The following is a 13,144-nucleotide window of genomic DNA, read 5'->3' as shown; positions in this document are numbered from 1 at the left end:
GTCCACCATTGTGCTGACAACTTGGGGGGTGGTACAGTGGAGACAGAAGAGTTGAGAGACATGCCTATCATAAAGAAACAGGTGAGAAGGTTGTATTTATCTAAGGTCTTCTGCTGCTTTGTGCTAAGCCTCTGAATCAGCTGGGGGAATGGTTAAGAAATCTTCTGCTCTTGTGTTTCCAACACTGTTTGCAGGCATGGCCTGAAGGTCTGAGCAAACATGGAAAGCCATGGAGGGTGGATTAAGGGGTAATGGTTTTAAACTGAAAGAGGGGAGATTTAGGTTAGACATCTGAAAGAAATTCTTCACCATGAGGGCAGGAAGGCACTGGCCCAGGTTGCCCAGAGAGGCTGTGGCTGCCCCCTCCCTGGAGGTGTTCCAAGGCCAGGTTGGATGGGGCTTGGAGCAACCTGGTCTGGTGGGAGGTGTTCCTGCCCATACAGGGAGGTTGGAACCTGATGATCTTTAAGGTCCCTTCCAACCTGAACCACTCTATGATTCTATGATTAATGAAAAGATGTAGTGGAACTGACAATGGGAGCAGATGTAGTAAGTCTGGGTGCAGAAGGGAAAGGGGATACGAACAAGTTCAGGAGAAACTTGGAGGAGACCATGGGAGTCTTTCCCTCTCCCATCTGATGGGATTCTGGTGAGAACTCAGCAAAGCAGGAACATGTTGAGTGCATGAACCTCTGCATATCACTGCTTTTAGACTACAGCTGGAGTGCTGATCTGCATGAGGACAGGGCGGTTCTACAGAGAGACTTGGATAGATTAGATCGTTGGGCTAATGTCAATGGTCTGGGCTTCAACAAGGCCAAGTGCTGGGTCCTGCACTTGGGCCACAGCAACCCCAGGCAATGCTCCAGGCTTGGGGAAGTGTGGCTGGAAAGTGTCTGGCAGGAAAGGACCTGGGGTTCTCACTGACAAGTGGCTGAACATGAGCCAGTGTGTGCCCAGGTGGCCAAGAAAGCCAATGGCATCCTGGTCTGGATTAGAAATAGTGTGACCAGCAGAAGTAGAGAGGTGATTGTCCCCCTGTGCTCAGCACTGGTGAGGCCACAGCTGGAGTGTTGTGTCCAGTTTTGGGCACCTCAATTCCAGGAGAGCTATCAAGGTGCTGGAGCGAGTGCAGAGGAGGGCAACAAAGCTGGTGAAAAGCCTAGAGAATAAATCTGAAGAAGGAGCTGGGAATGTTTAGTTTGAGGAAGAGGAGGCTGAGGGGAGACCTCACCAGTCTCTACAACTACCTGAAAGGTCATTGTAGAGAGGCTGGTGCTGGTCTCTTCTCACAGGTCATTAGCGACAGAACAAGAGGGAAGGGCTTCAAGCTGCACCAGGGCAGGTTTAGACTGGACATTAGGAAAAAAATTTTTCACAGAAAGTGTGGTCAGACACTGGAACAGGCTGCCCAGGGAGGTGTTAGAGTCACCATCCCTGGATGTCTTTAAGGGTTGTTTGGATGTGGTGTTGGTGGAGATGGTTTACGGGAGAACTTTGTAGAGCAGGGATGATGCTTGGACTCGGTGATCCCACAGGTCTTTTCCAACCTAAATAGTTCTATGACTTTATGACTTTCTTACCTCTTTCTGCAAGTCCCTCAACTTCTGCTTCTTCCCCCTTCAGTCCCTCAACAACAGAAGACGGGGGTTTGTTTAACCCCACTTTAGGTCCAGTCTTGCTGCTTCAGGCAGGATTCCCCAGATAAAAGTGCAAACAGCAGCAAGAAACCAGAATGCATGACTCAGAGCTAAAGAACTGGAACTTATCTTCTGCCCACATCTTGGACAGAAGGGTTATGACACTAGGAGAGACCAAGGTACAGAAGGAGGCACATGCTTCCAAAGAGCAGGTAGTTAAGTGGAAAATATCCCTTCAATCCTCACTGCAAATAGTGGGAAAAACAGCAGTGGCAAAGAAAGGTTTCAACTGCTTGGAGGGAAAACTTTCACATAACCTTCCATCTGTTCTTCCTAAGAGCTCTTCTATCACACGAGTGTGCACTTGGACATCTGAGGGAAATGCAGATTCAGAAAATGAGTCTTCATACCTTTTGTTCTAGAGTCCAGGGAAAAAAAGTGCAGTTATGTCACTGGTGGCTCTGTTGTCACCATGGTCACTTGTAGAGTTTGCATTATAGTATCTTTATTAGATGTATGCTAACAGAGTATTCACAAAAATCTGAGTCTATGCCTTTTCCTTTTAAAAGCAGCTAGGATGGAGGCATATCTCCAGCTCACCTTGGCAGCAAGCAGCAACACAGACTTGTAGGTACAACAACACAAGATCTCTGGATTCAAGTGACACTGATGGCTGAAAGCAGCAATTTCCAGCTACCTGCTGAAATCATTACATTAGCTGCCTAATAACAGACACTCAAACAGCAGAACTACAGTTTACAGAGGAAAAAACTCTCTGTGCTGGTCTCCCTGAACATTTTCCTGTGCATAGTCCTTCATCTAAGTAGCCTGATTAATGTACTGGCTTCATTCTCGAAGATGAACCAAAGGTGGCACCACAAATTCATTTTTCAGTGCTAACGAAATGATGCCACAAGAAACAGTCGATTTTATTACAGACAACAGCACAGATTGACTCCTCCCCTGCAGGAGGTGGCCCAGGTCTATCTATGCTCCCAGGTTCTACTTCCACCTGACCCGGCACGGAAACACGCACGATCCAGAGATAACGTGAACACAATGTCACTCCCCCTCAGGTGATTTCTCTGCCTGGGAGCTCAACCCCATCATGCTACTTGCTGCCTGGGGACCCAGCAGTTCTTGGGCTGCAGGCTGCCCCTCTGCAGCTCCCCCTGAGACAAGGACAAGGCACTTCAGAAGACCCCTTCAAAGGTTGGCCCAGCTGAGCACGGTAGTCCAGAAGGTCCTCCTCCTGCCTGACCTCCCCTCTGCTGAAACACAGCCTGCCAGGTCACTCTGCTCCCCCCAGGCCAATTCCTTGGTTAGAACTAGCAGCTCTTCCACCCCAAATCAGGGAAGTACTTTCAAGCCATCTCTCTTTGGCACTGATCAGATGCCCTAACCATAAAAACCCTTCAGCTTTTGGCAGGCCCACATGTGGCAGAAAGATGATTTTTCACTGTGCTGAGCTATGACTGGTAGGTAAGGTCCTGCTCTCACAGGAAACGCCCCCAGAACCTGATGACTTCCCATGTATCACATAAAAAAATGAAAGCAAGTCCAGCATGAGGAGGACTTTCAACATGCACAATGAGAACCCAAAGACCTGCCAGCCAGGTACAAAATTCTTGAACTACCAAAGGCCGATTATTAATCACAAAGTGATAGTCCAAGAGCCAGGATCTTTGTGGCTGACAGAAACAAAGGAACACATTACAGGGTAATTTAGATTGAGGAACAACCAGGCAAGAGGTTTCCAACTGAAGAAAAAACACTGTAGAGCTGCTGAGGAAACCTTCACAAAAGTGAAAAAGCAACGGGGTCGCTCAACTTTTGACACCTCCCCCCTTTGACACATGTTGTTCTGGGCATGCAGTGAAGACAGAAATAAGTAATGATTTCTACCAGGCTTATTGTGAGGGAGAACTTCAAAAGTCCATGTTGTAAAGCACTGTAACACCCCACCACCCCTGACTGCAACACCAAATGGAGGGTTTCTTGGCCAAGTGCGGTATAACACGGTGCCTGCTCTGTGCTGGGTGAGATGGAGTAGGGGAGAGCCTACCTTGTGGAATCTGAGGAAGGTTTCATGTGGCCTTGGCTGCTCTCCTCCCAGACACTGTTGGCGAGCTCGTTCCCGATGGAAGACATCACCTTGATGAGCTCTATGGGCCAGTCGTCCAGGTCGAGCGAGCGCACCCGCGAGAGGTGGGTGCCAAGGTTTCGGTGGATACCTGAGCATTCGATACAGATGAGGGCTCCCAGATTCAAGCTGGCCCAGTCAGGGTCTGCAGGAGAAGGGACACAAGCAGTGAGCTCAACACCCAACCAAACTACCTAGTGAATGTTTGTGGCCAAAGAACTTGGCTCTGGGGAGAAAAGTGCAGGTGTCCTGTCCAAAAAGCACAGTGAGGAGGATTTCCAGACTGCCAGTTTTGCTCTGTGGAGATACTAACCCCTCTCAAGGATTAAAAAAAAATCAGCCGAGAAGGGTCTCAAAAGATTTGATTGCTGGGAGTGGTAGGTAAGGTCCTGTTCTCACAGCCAACACCCCCCCCCCCCAGCACCTTATGGTTTCACATTTTCACATAAAAAAAAAGTGAATCCATGATGATGAGGACTTTTAACATCCATGATGAGAACCCAAAGAGTTGGCTGGCTTTCCTGAGATTGAGATTTCTCCATCTCAATCATGCCACCTTCAGTCAAAAGAAAAATATGAGTTAGAGAGGAAAGAATAAACAAAGGCGACAAAGGCAGAGGCAGCTGGTGAGCAAGCCCCTCCCTGGGGATCTAGAGCCACTTGTAGCCAATTTCAAGGGAAAAAAGGATCTAGATTTGGAAGAATCTGCCTCTCTCCAACAAATATTCATTTTAATAAACACAATGAAAGACGTATGGGAGGGATTTTTGGTGGCTTTTTGTCTCCTCCTGTCAGATCTTTTCTTCCCACCTTCTTCTGGGCCTCCCAAACAATCAGTGGGCTATCACACCTGCCAAGCAGGAAGATGGTGATTAATTGAGAGGGAAGGCAATTTTTATTCAAATCTAAATAAAATCTGGAGCTGATAGAAAAGGAATTTCTAGTGACGCCTTCCATTTGGGGAAATTTAACCCAAAGATTCATTTCTACTTTATGTAACTTTCTTAGTTCTTTGCCATGTCATGTTTGGACAAAAGATCTGAAAGGAAAGCAGATAATTTTGGTTGCAAAGTCCCACATTTCATGGAAGGCACTGATTGACATTTTTCAGTCAGTCCTTGGAAATCCAAACATATCCCCAGTCAGAACAATCCCCTACCTTATTTCACCGGAGCAGAAAAAGAGAACTTTTGTTTCAAAACCTCCATCCACACCAAGTTTTAGTCTATTTTTAGCCTACTCAGCAGGCGCTGCAGAGCTCCAAAAAATAAGCTGAGACCAAACTCCTGACATGTTTTCCAAGCAGGACAACCATGACCAACTCCTTTCCTGCACATTTCTTCAGGTCACCTCCCCCACGTTCAGTGTCTTGCCAGTGGGGGAACCAGTGGGATATTCAAAACACACTACAAACCTGAAATATGAATTTGCCAGTAAAAGCTCAAACACAGCAGATACTCATTGAAAATCTACAACCCATGACTGGAATGAAATCTCTGTCCCTGACCTCAACGGACAAATGCAAGAAACCCAAAGAAGCACAAACTCAGAAGGAAGGAAGAGAAAAACTACTGATTGATATTCTTCCAATTATTCTAGGACTAGATCCCTCACTGCCAAACATCTCTGTGCTTTTGAAGCACATCTAGTGTATCTTTCCATGAATAATTTGTTTAAATACTCCCCCACATCCAGCTGACAGTGCTGAAGTAGCCCATCAAAGTGACAACCTCAAAGTTACATGACATTTTGTCAAGAGAGTATTTTAAATTTCAAACACCTGACAAGCCACAGCCTGGTGTGAAGGGGACAAACTAGGAAAGGGGAATGTTGAACCCATTATAGACATCCAGTGAAAACCAGACTTGTTGACCTTGGTTACATCTGGAGAATGTGGAGCAAGACAAGGATCTAATGAGGAGCTTGGACAAGTGGCAGCACTCAAGGTATTCTGGGAAAAACTGCCATGATGTCACTCATGACATCTCTTTCAGTGTTTGCACCTGAAGACCTCAAAGGGATGTAAGCCAGATGACAGAAGTTGCTACCTACCAAGAATTAAGGCAAGTTATTAGAAACCACATGTTCAGGGACATCCCTGTTTGCAATTCACTGCTCCTGGCTCCATCTTCCTCTTCCCAGATGAGGGAATCCTTGTGCAGTTGAGCACTATTTTCAATCTCGTGCTTGAAATTTGTTATCACTGTTTTATATGGAAAAGAGGGGGGTGAAGGCATCTCCCAAGAGTTGCAGCAAAGGACATAAAAGCTTCTTTAGGAGTTTAAGGTTCTTCTTCTCTATTTTGAATGTAAGATTGAATCTTGTGATGGTTCTGTGGGGCTTGCCAGGGCCACCTGAATTAATACTTCAGTGTTTGGCTCTCAAATCTACCATAAAACAAGTTCCTAGACTTCTGGACTGGAAAACCTTGATGAGACTCTCCCTTTTAAAGCCCTCCCTGTCTTCTTCTGCAGCAGAAAAGACCTGATACTCCACGCCCTCCAGGTATCTTAAAAAGTGACTCATATCTACCCTCTGCTCTGCTCTTCATACACAAAGACTGAAAGAGCTGAAAGCTTTCAGGGCAGAAATTGGGATGGGTTTGCCTAGGTAATGTGGTCCAGTCAGAAGTCACCACTAGGACTCCCACACCCTGGGGAAAGGCAACACTAGTTTCCTTCTGCAACATGAAACCAGATCTTCTTGGGCAAGAAAAGTAGATGTGGTGCTGAGGGACATGGTTTCCTGGTGGCCTTGGCAGTGCTGGGTTAATGACTTGATGATCTTAAAGGTCTTTTCCAACCAGAACCACTTAATGATTCTATGAAAACTCCAGCACCTAAAGATCACTTTGCCTCATCCATTGCTCTGGGATGGGACTGCTGAAAAAAAAGGACTTGGAAAAACTTCAGCTTGAGATTGCCCAAGGGCCAGAAGGGGCACTCAGCTGTTGCTGGTGCTGCTTAACATCCAACAGGGCAGAAATTCCCAGGTGAAACAAAGTGCTGGGATGATGTGCTAAAAGGCAAGGAGCTCCAGAAAGAGGAAGAATGAGACTTCTGAAGTGGAAGATTGATGGCTGTTGAATAGAGCTGAAGGACAGTAACATCTTCTACTCCTTTGCTCCCAAACATACGGCTTGTGAAGATGCAAACTCCACAAGAGCCGGTGTTTGTGATGCTAAATGCCCCAGGGTGGGGGGGAGGGCTTGACCAGGAAAAGGCAGAAAGGGAGAAAAGGAGATAAAGCAGAGCCTGGCAGGAAAAGCAGCAGGCTGAAGTTCTGTGTTTGCATTTTAAGATACAACACTTTGGAAACAACTCAATTTTTATCAAGAGGAATGGTGGTGGCCTTAAAACTAGGCAGGCCAAATGGCAAGAGGAGTCAAAGAGGGTTTATATCATCCCCAGGCATACAAATCATTAAGAGGTTCCAGCTGAGATTCCAAAATCACCCCTTTCCTCCCGAAAAGGTACATAACAGAGTGTTGAATGTTGCCAAAAAGGGCAGTCCCATCCTGTTCTCTCCCAGCAACATGTTCTTGGCACGCCCCTGCTGCTGGCACCGTGCACGTGTGGCCAGCTTGACCCATGAAGCAATCTGGATGCAAAACAACCTGGCTGAAGGAAGAGAGAACTAAAGTGCTGCTTCTTGCACAATCATTTTTCTGATTAAACATCCAGTATGGACTGGAAAAAATCTTTGTTTTAGATTTTATTTTAAATGGGTTGGAATGGTTCACACCAGTAGTCAAAATCCTGAACAGCAAGTCTTAAAATATATATATATACACCCCAAAAAATGAGTATTTTTCCATTTTAAGCACATGTAAAAATCAGAAAAGTTCTGACTTTCAAATACCAAAGAAATAAAAATGCACAAGTTCTCAATCCTTGTGCTTCTACAACTAATTGCTTTTGAGCAAGAGTACTTTCTTTTCGCGGCTTTGCTGCAAACCCCTGGAACTAAAGAGCACCAGAATAATGACCTCAGCCAGGGTTAGTAAGGTGAACCACAGCTCAAAGTGTTCTTGAGAAGACCTTTCTGAACACTAAGTATATGTTTTAAACAACAAAAAAGGGAAAGAAACACAAAGGGGTGAAAAAAAAAATATCCCAAATCAGTTTTCTAGTATCCAGATATAATGAGCAATGACTTTGGTTTCTTCTGACAAGCAACCCTAAAAACACCAAACCAAAAAACCAACCAATTAAGCTCTACCTCTTTGAAAATATTACCATGGCACATGTGCCCTCTCCACCCAAAACAGGAGGAAAACAGAAGTAACTGATGTAAAACAGCAAGCTACTTTTTCCTTTTCTGGAAAGAAATGCTGAAATTTAGAGTGACCTGTGAAAAAACAGGGGAACATATGAGGCTGCATCTGACACAGCACCTACTAAAGATGAATTCACATCACAAAGTCTGAAAGCCAAGAAGACTCAAAACAACAGAGGGAGCCCAATACCAAGGAAGAAAAAGCCGGTGGTGGGTGTTCACCCAGGTCCTGGTAAAGAAAAAGTGGTCTGGTGAAGATTGTGTGAGGCCAGGTCATGGTACTTACTCTGTGCTTCACAGTCCACGCAGTGGGAGTTGCCTCTGATGTTCCTGATGGACTGAAGGGCCATGGCCTCGTTTTGACTGGTCAGGCGGGACTGTGAGATGGAAAGAGAAGCATAAGCAACAAAGAAGAACCCAAGACCACCAGATGACACAACTGCCAGCTGAACAAACGGCAAAACCCAAAGCTTGGACCAGGCTGGAATCAGTACCACTGAGGAACCTCAAGTTCTTGGATTGCCTCTTAAGAAATGCTGACCCTTTGGCAGCTCCAAGCACTGCAAGTCCAACTCAGGATTCCTCCCAGGGGTCTTTCCACCCTGTTCAGGAGCTCCCAGTGTTTTGGGGTCTCTAGCCTGGATTCCAACAAGTGGGGAGACCACACAGAGGAAAACTGAGCTTGAAAATCAACCCTGCCACTCACAGAATCATAGTGACAGTGTAGGTTTGCTTCTGCAGATAAACTAGATAAGAATATTATTTTATAAAATCTATTTCTGTTATTGATGATTATGCTTTTGCTAATGAAGACTAAGGGGTGGTTTGCAAAAGTAACTGAAACCTTTTAATCATCAAAAGGTCAGATTTAATCAGATGGCTCTCATTTACATTCTCTCCATGATCACCTGACAGTGACCTCTACTTGGACCTGGAGAGACTGTCACAATGTCCAAGAAGTTCAGCTCTACCCACCTAAACCTTCTTGTTGACTTGCTGAGAAGGAATTTTGTCACCTGTAGCAAGTGATGGACACTTTGTGATGAACTGATTTAAGCAGGATGAAGACCAGGTTTAAGTATGACCATGTGGAGATACATCCTCTTGATCCACCAGTGGGACATCTACTAAATCTCCCCAATTAACTACACTTGGCTATTCCAGCTAGTTCTTCTGACATGTTTGGAGACCTCAGTAATACTTCAGAGGAAATAAAAAAACAAACTCTGAGCATTGAATAAATAACCCCCAAAGCTCCACACACACACACATCGTATCAAAGTACACACATCATCTTATCAATGGATTCTCTCTTTCAAAAGAATATTTAATATACACAAAGGCCAATCTTCCCTGTGGGCACTGCATAGGAAATATTAGCAGGTACTCTTTATTCCCTTTTATACTAATAATTTATAGATGCTAGTGTGCAAATTTCCTTTATTGTGCTCCCTTAACACACACAGTTGAACATGTAAACCCAAGAAAGGCAACAAAACCCCCAAAGCAGTGATTTTTCTCTATCTCCGAATTAAATATTGGAAATAAATACAATTTTTACGCAAAATGGAGATTAAACTATATGATGATGATGATAATTACTGGTGTCTGATCTGCTCTGGTAGATCAGGGCAATCAAAGCAGGCCTTCATTTCAAAATACGAGTCTCCTTGCAATATAAGAAAGATATCTGTGAGGTGGATAATGTCAAAGGATCTTCAGGTCTGAACAATTCCTTTTCATTTCTCTCCCTCCAGTACTACTGTTCTGGTTTGTTTTGTTAGGTTTTTTGGTAGCAGGGAAAGGGCCCCAGGGGTGGCTCCAGTAAGAAGCTGAGAAGCTGCCCCTGCTCCAAACCAGCCAAGGAGCCATCAGAGGGACAATGGATGAACCTCTGCCATTAACATACGAAAGAATAAACATAACACCTGAGCAGAGAAGGGGGAGAAGAGCTGTGCTGGGGAGGCAAAGGGTGCTGGTGGTTGGTGAGGAAGAAGGGGAAGAAGGTGCCCAAGCAGAAGTTTCCCTGCAGCCCATGGCGAGATGGCAGCTGTGCCCCTGCACTCGTGGAGGAACGTGGTGGGACATTCCCTGAAGGTGCCAGGAGGGGTGAACTTGGCCACTGGACTTGGATTTTGTGGCCTGTGGATTTGCTGACTGTGGACTCTGATTGCTCAGCTTTGGAAGATCCTGGCGCAAAGGGAGTTTGTTCCCAAAGCACCTGGGACTCTGAGAAGCCCAGGCTGGAGCAGCTCTGGATCTGGTGGGAAGGACTCATGGAGGAGAGGTTGGTGGAGGCCTCTGCCATGGGAGGGACCCCGTGGGGAAGCAGGGCAGGACTGTGAGGAATCCTTCTTCCTGAGGAGGAAGGAGCAGCAGGAACCACCAGCCTGTGAACTGACTCTAAACCCCATCCCCATCCCCCTGTGCTGCTGGGGGGAAGGAGGGGGAGAAACCGGGAACAAAGGGATTTGGGTGGGAAGAAGGGAGGGGTGGGGTGACATGTGCAAGCCCTGCTCTGGGTGAGTCTGTGTCCTGTGGGTGTTTGATTAATGTGAAATTAAGCTATTATTTTTTCCCCAAGTTACGTCTGTTTTGCCCAGGACCTTAATCGGTGAAGACTGAGGTCCTTGTCTCAAGGTTTGTCCTTTGTCTCAAACCCAGGAGCTTTGTCCTCCTCATCCCAGAGTGTGTGGGGGGAGTTGAGTGAGCGGCTGTGGGGCTGTTCCTTTGTTGTTGTGTTGGGTCCAAAACCACGACAACTACTCCACATCTTGCTCTCCAGTTGTGAAGTGTTTGCAAACACAGAGACTCCGGAAGCAGAACTTCTGCCCTTCCAAAAATGAGCAATGGCTGAACAAGTCTCACTTTTTTACCTTCTGTTTCTTTATTTAGACAGAAAGGGAGAACAAAATACTTTTGTCATCCTATGAAAGTAGTGCAAGGTAGAGGCCTCATCTTAGGCCATGTCCTTCTTCCCCCAGAAACCTTTGATGAACTGCTTCTGGATGTGCTTTCTGTTACATTAGTTAAGGCACAAACCCATACAATGTTAAGTAGAAATTTGACTAAATGAGCTAGGTTTTGGATGGCTCCGCTCCTCTCCAAGACAGGCTTTTCTTGAAGTGCTTCCTGCAGACTGACCTGAAGCAAACCAGCAGTGACCATGCTGTACAACTTCCCAGCAGGGACTCCATGACCCGACCCCAAGTTTCAATCAAAATTTTAAGAGCAATATTGAAGGCAAAGAAGATCATCCAGGAGCTCCATCAGCTCCATTGCTGTAAAAAATGAACTGGCTACAGCACCAGCTGTCTCAAAGTATCTGAGAGATGGCTGCAGCTCCAGTGCTGCTCTGTGGTGTGCCTGACACCACACATCTCTGGGGGGACAGGCTTACAATTCAGAGTTATGGACTTTGCTTCTCTTTTAAAGCTCAACCAATTATTTTCAGTATTACTCTGAGCACCATACCTTGTTCTTGCTGCTCTCACATGACTGTAAACTGGCCAAGATCTGACTCTCTATGGCTTGTACCCAGGCGTCTCTTTCTTCATATGTGGTAGCTTCAAAGTGCCAAGTCTGGCCGGTGAGAGAGACAATGATAAACTCAAAGTTTTCTTCTTGTTCTGAAAAAAACAAAACAAAACAAAACCAGGCAATAAGAGGAGAAGTTTAAGGATATTGATAGCCAGGCCTAAGCAATTTTGCTTGAGCATTTCTGCAACGTCACAAGCAAATGCAGGTCCAGCCATTGGAGGTTAGAGGCTAAGATATAGCCAGGACTCTCCATCAGAAAACAACTTGTGGCTCCACTGCTGCTTCTCTCTCTCTTTTTCTGCAGATAAAGTATTGTTTTGGGTAAATATTCCTTTCCTGTGTATGTTTGGTGTCGAGTCTATACATGCCTCTAACACAAAGCATTACTTAGAGTTGAGCTGCTGTTGTGAAAACCAAAGTGTGTCACAAATCACTGAAAAGATGAATGCACTACAAAGAACTGACAACACAGAAAATTGGACAATTTACCCTCTCCCTTCAAGCAGTTGTTTACATGCATGGATGTATTAAAAGTGAGTATGTTAAATTTCTAGTCTCCAGCACAAACGCAGTGGGTTATAATACAGGCTTAAAATCAGTTCAACCTATTCAACATTCAGGTTCGACACGGGAGATGAGAAAATGATGTGAGGAGTTAGCAGAAAGGGTCACTGAAACAGCCCTGGGGCTCCTAGAGGATAAGGACAAGTATTCAGGCCAGAAGATTGCAGAGCAGGAAAATAGCCAGCAGAACTGAGCTAAATGGACCTATCCTCGTAACTACACATGGGACACCAAAGTCAAATTAAAAAAAATCAAGGAAGCTGAAACAGAGCAAGAGGAATTGGGAAGGGCAGGCATGAAGCATGAAAGGAACAGAAATAATAGAGCACAAAGTTCTGGTGAATATCAGCCATAATGGGCTTTAGAAAGAGCATTTGCACTCCCCTGTCTGCTAATGACTTATTATCTATTCAGAGCCATGAAACTCCTGCATTACCTTGTCACCCAGAAGCACACCAAGATAAGTGACAGATCCAGCTGTAAAGCCAGTGCTGCTGCTCACTGGCAGGCATCACCTCAGCCTGTGGGACAGCTGCTTTTCTTTGATGAACTCCATGCTAGCAAGGCCAGCACCTACACTGCTTTAATGAAGTCTCAAAAAAAGGTTACTTTGCACCTTGGGGTGAGAATAAACACGGAGGTGAAGGGTATTTCCAGGTGAATGAGCTGCATGAAGCTGCAGTTTTGCTAAAAAAATGAAACAAACCAGTGTGTGGGATATGTGGGACAAGAAAGAGAAGGGAAATGATGCCTCTGTACAGCTATGAGTACTTTTCACTTCAGCCACACAGTGCTAACAACAAACAGGCGGGATAAGCATCCAAAATGTTATAACTAACTATGGGAAAAAAACATCATTTATCAAACAGAGCCTCCAAGCGTTTCTGAGGAAGGTGTAAGAGGAAATACTCAACATGAAGGAAAATTATGCTCAGGCCCACGTGCTGTCTCCTGCAGGACACCCCAGTCATGGTCTTAT

The 13,144-nt window shown here is 45.4% G+C and overlaps 1 protein-coding gene across 9 annotated transcripts in view; it reads right to left on the bottom strand.

Annotated features, from left to right (window-relative positions):
• The window catches only part of AGAP1 (ArfGAP with GTPase domain, ankyrin repeat and PH domain 1), a 337,725-nt gene that overhangs the window by 34,965 nt on the left and 289,616 nt on the right, over nt 1–13,144 (bottom strand). For all 9 annotated transcript variants that reach the window (XM_051623022.1, XM_051623024.1, XM_051623027.1 and 6 more), the window contains 3 exons: nt 11,536–11,690; nt 8,348–8,438; nt 3,706–3,928 (listed from right to left, as the gene is read on the bottom strand). In XM_051623022.1, coding sequence (XP_051478982.1) covers nt 3,706–3,928; nt 8,348–8,438; nt 11,536–11,690 — 469 coding nt within the window. The remainder of the gene's footprint in view (nt 1–3,705; nt 3,929–8,347; nt 8,439–11,535; nt 11,691–13,144) is intronic.

This window comes from Apus apus, chromosome 6 (genome assembly GCF_020740795.1).
Source record: "Apus apus isolate bApuApu2 chromosome 6, bApuApu2.pri.cur, whole genome shotgun sequence".
Classification (NCBI taxonomy): Eukaryota; Metazoa; Chordata; class Aves; order Apodiformes; family Apodidae; genus Apus; species Apus apus.
This window is presented reverse-complemented; position numbering and strand designations above follow the sequence as displayed.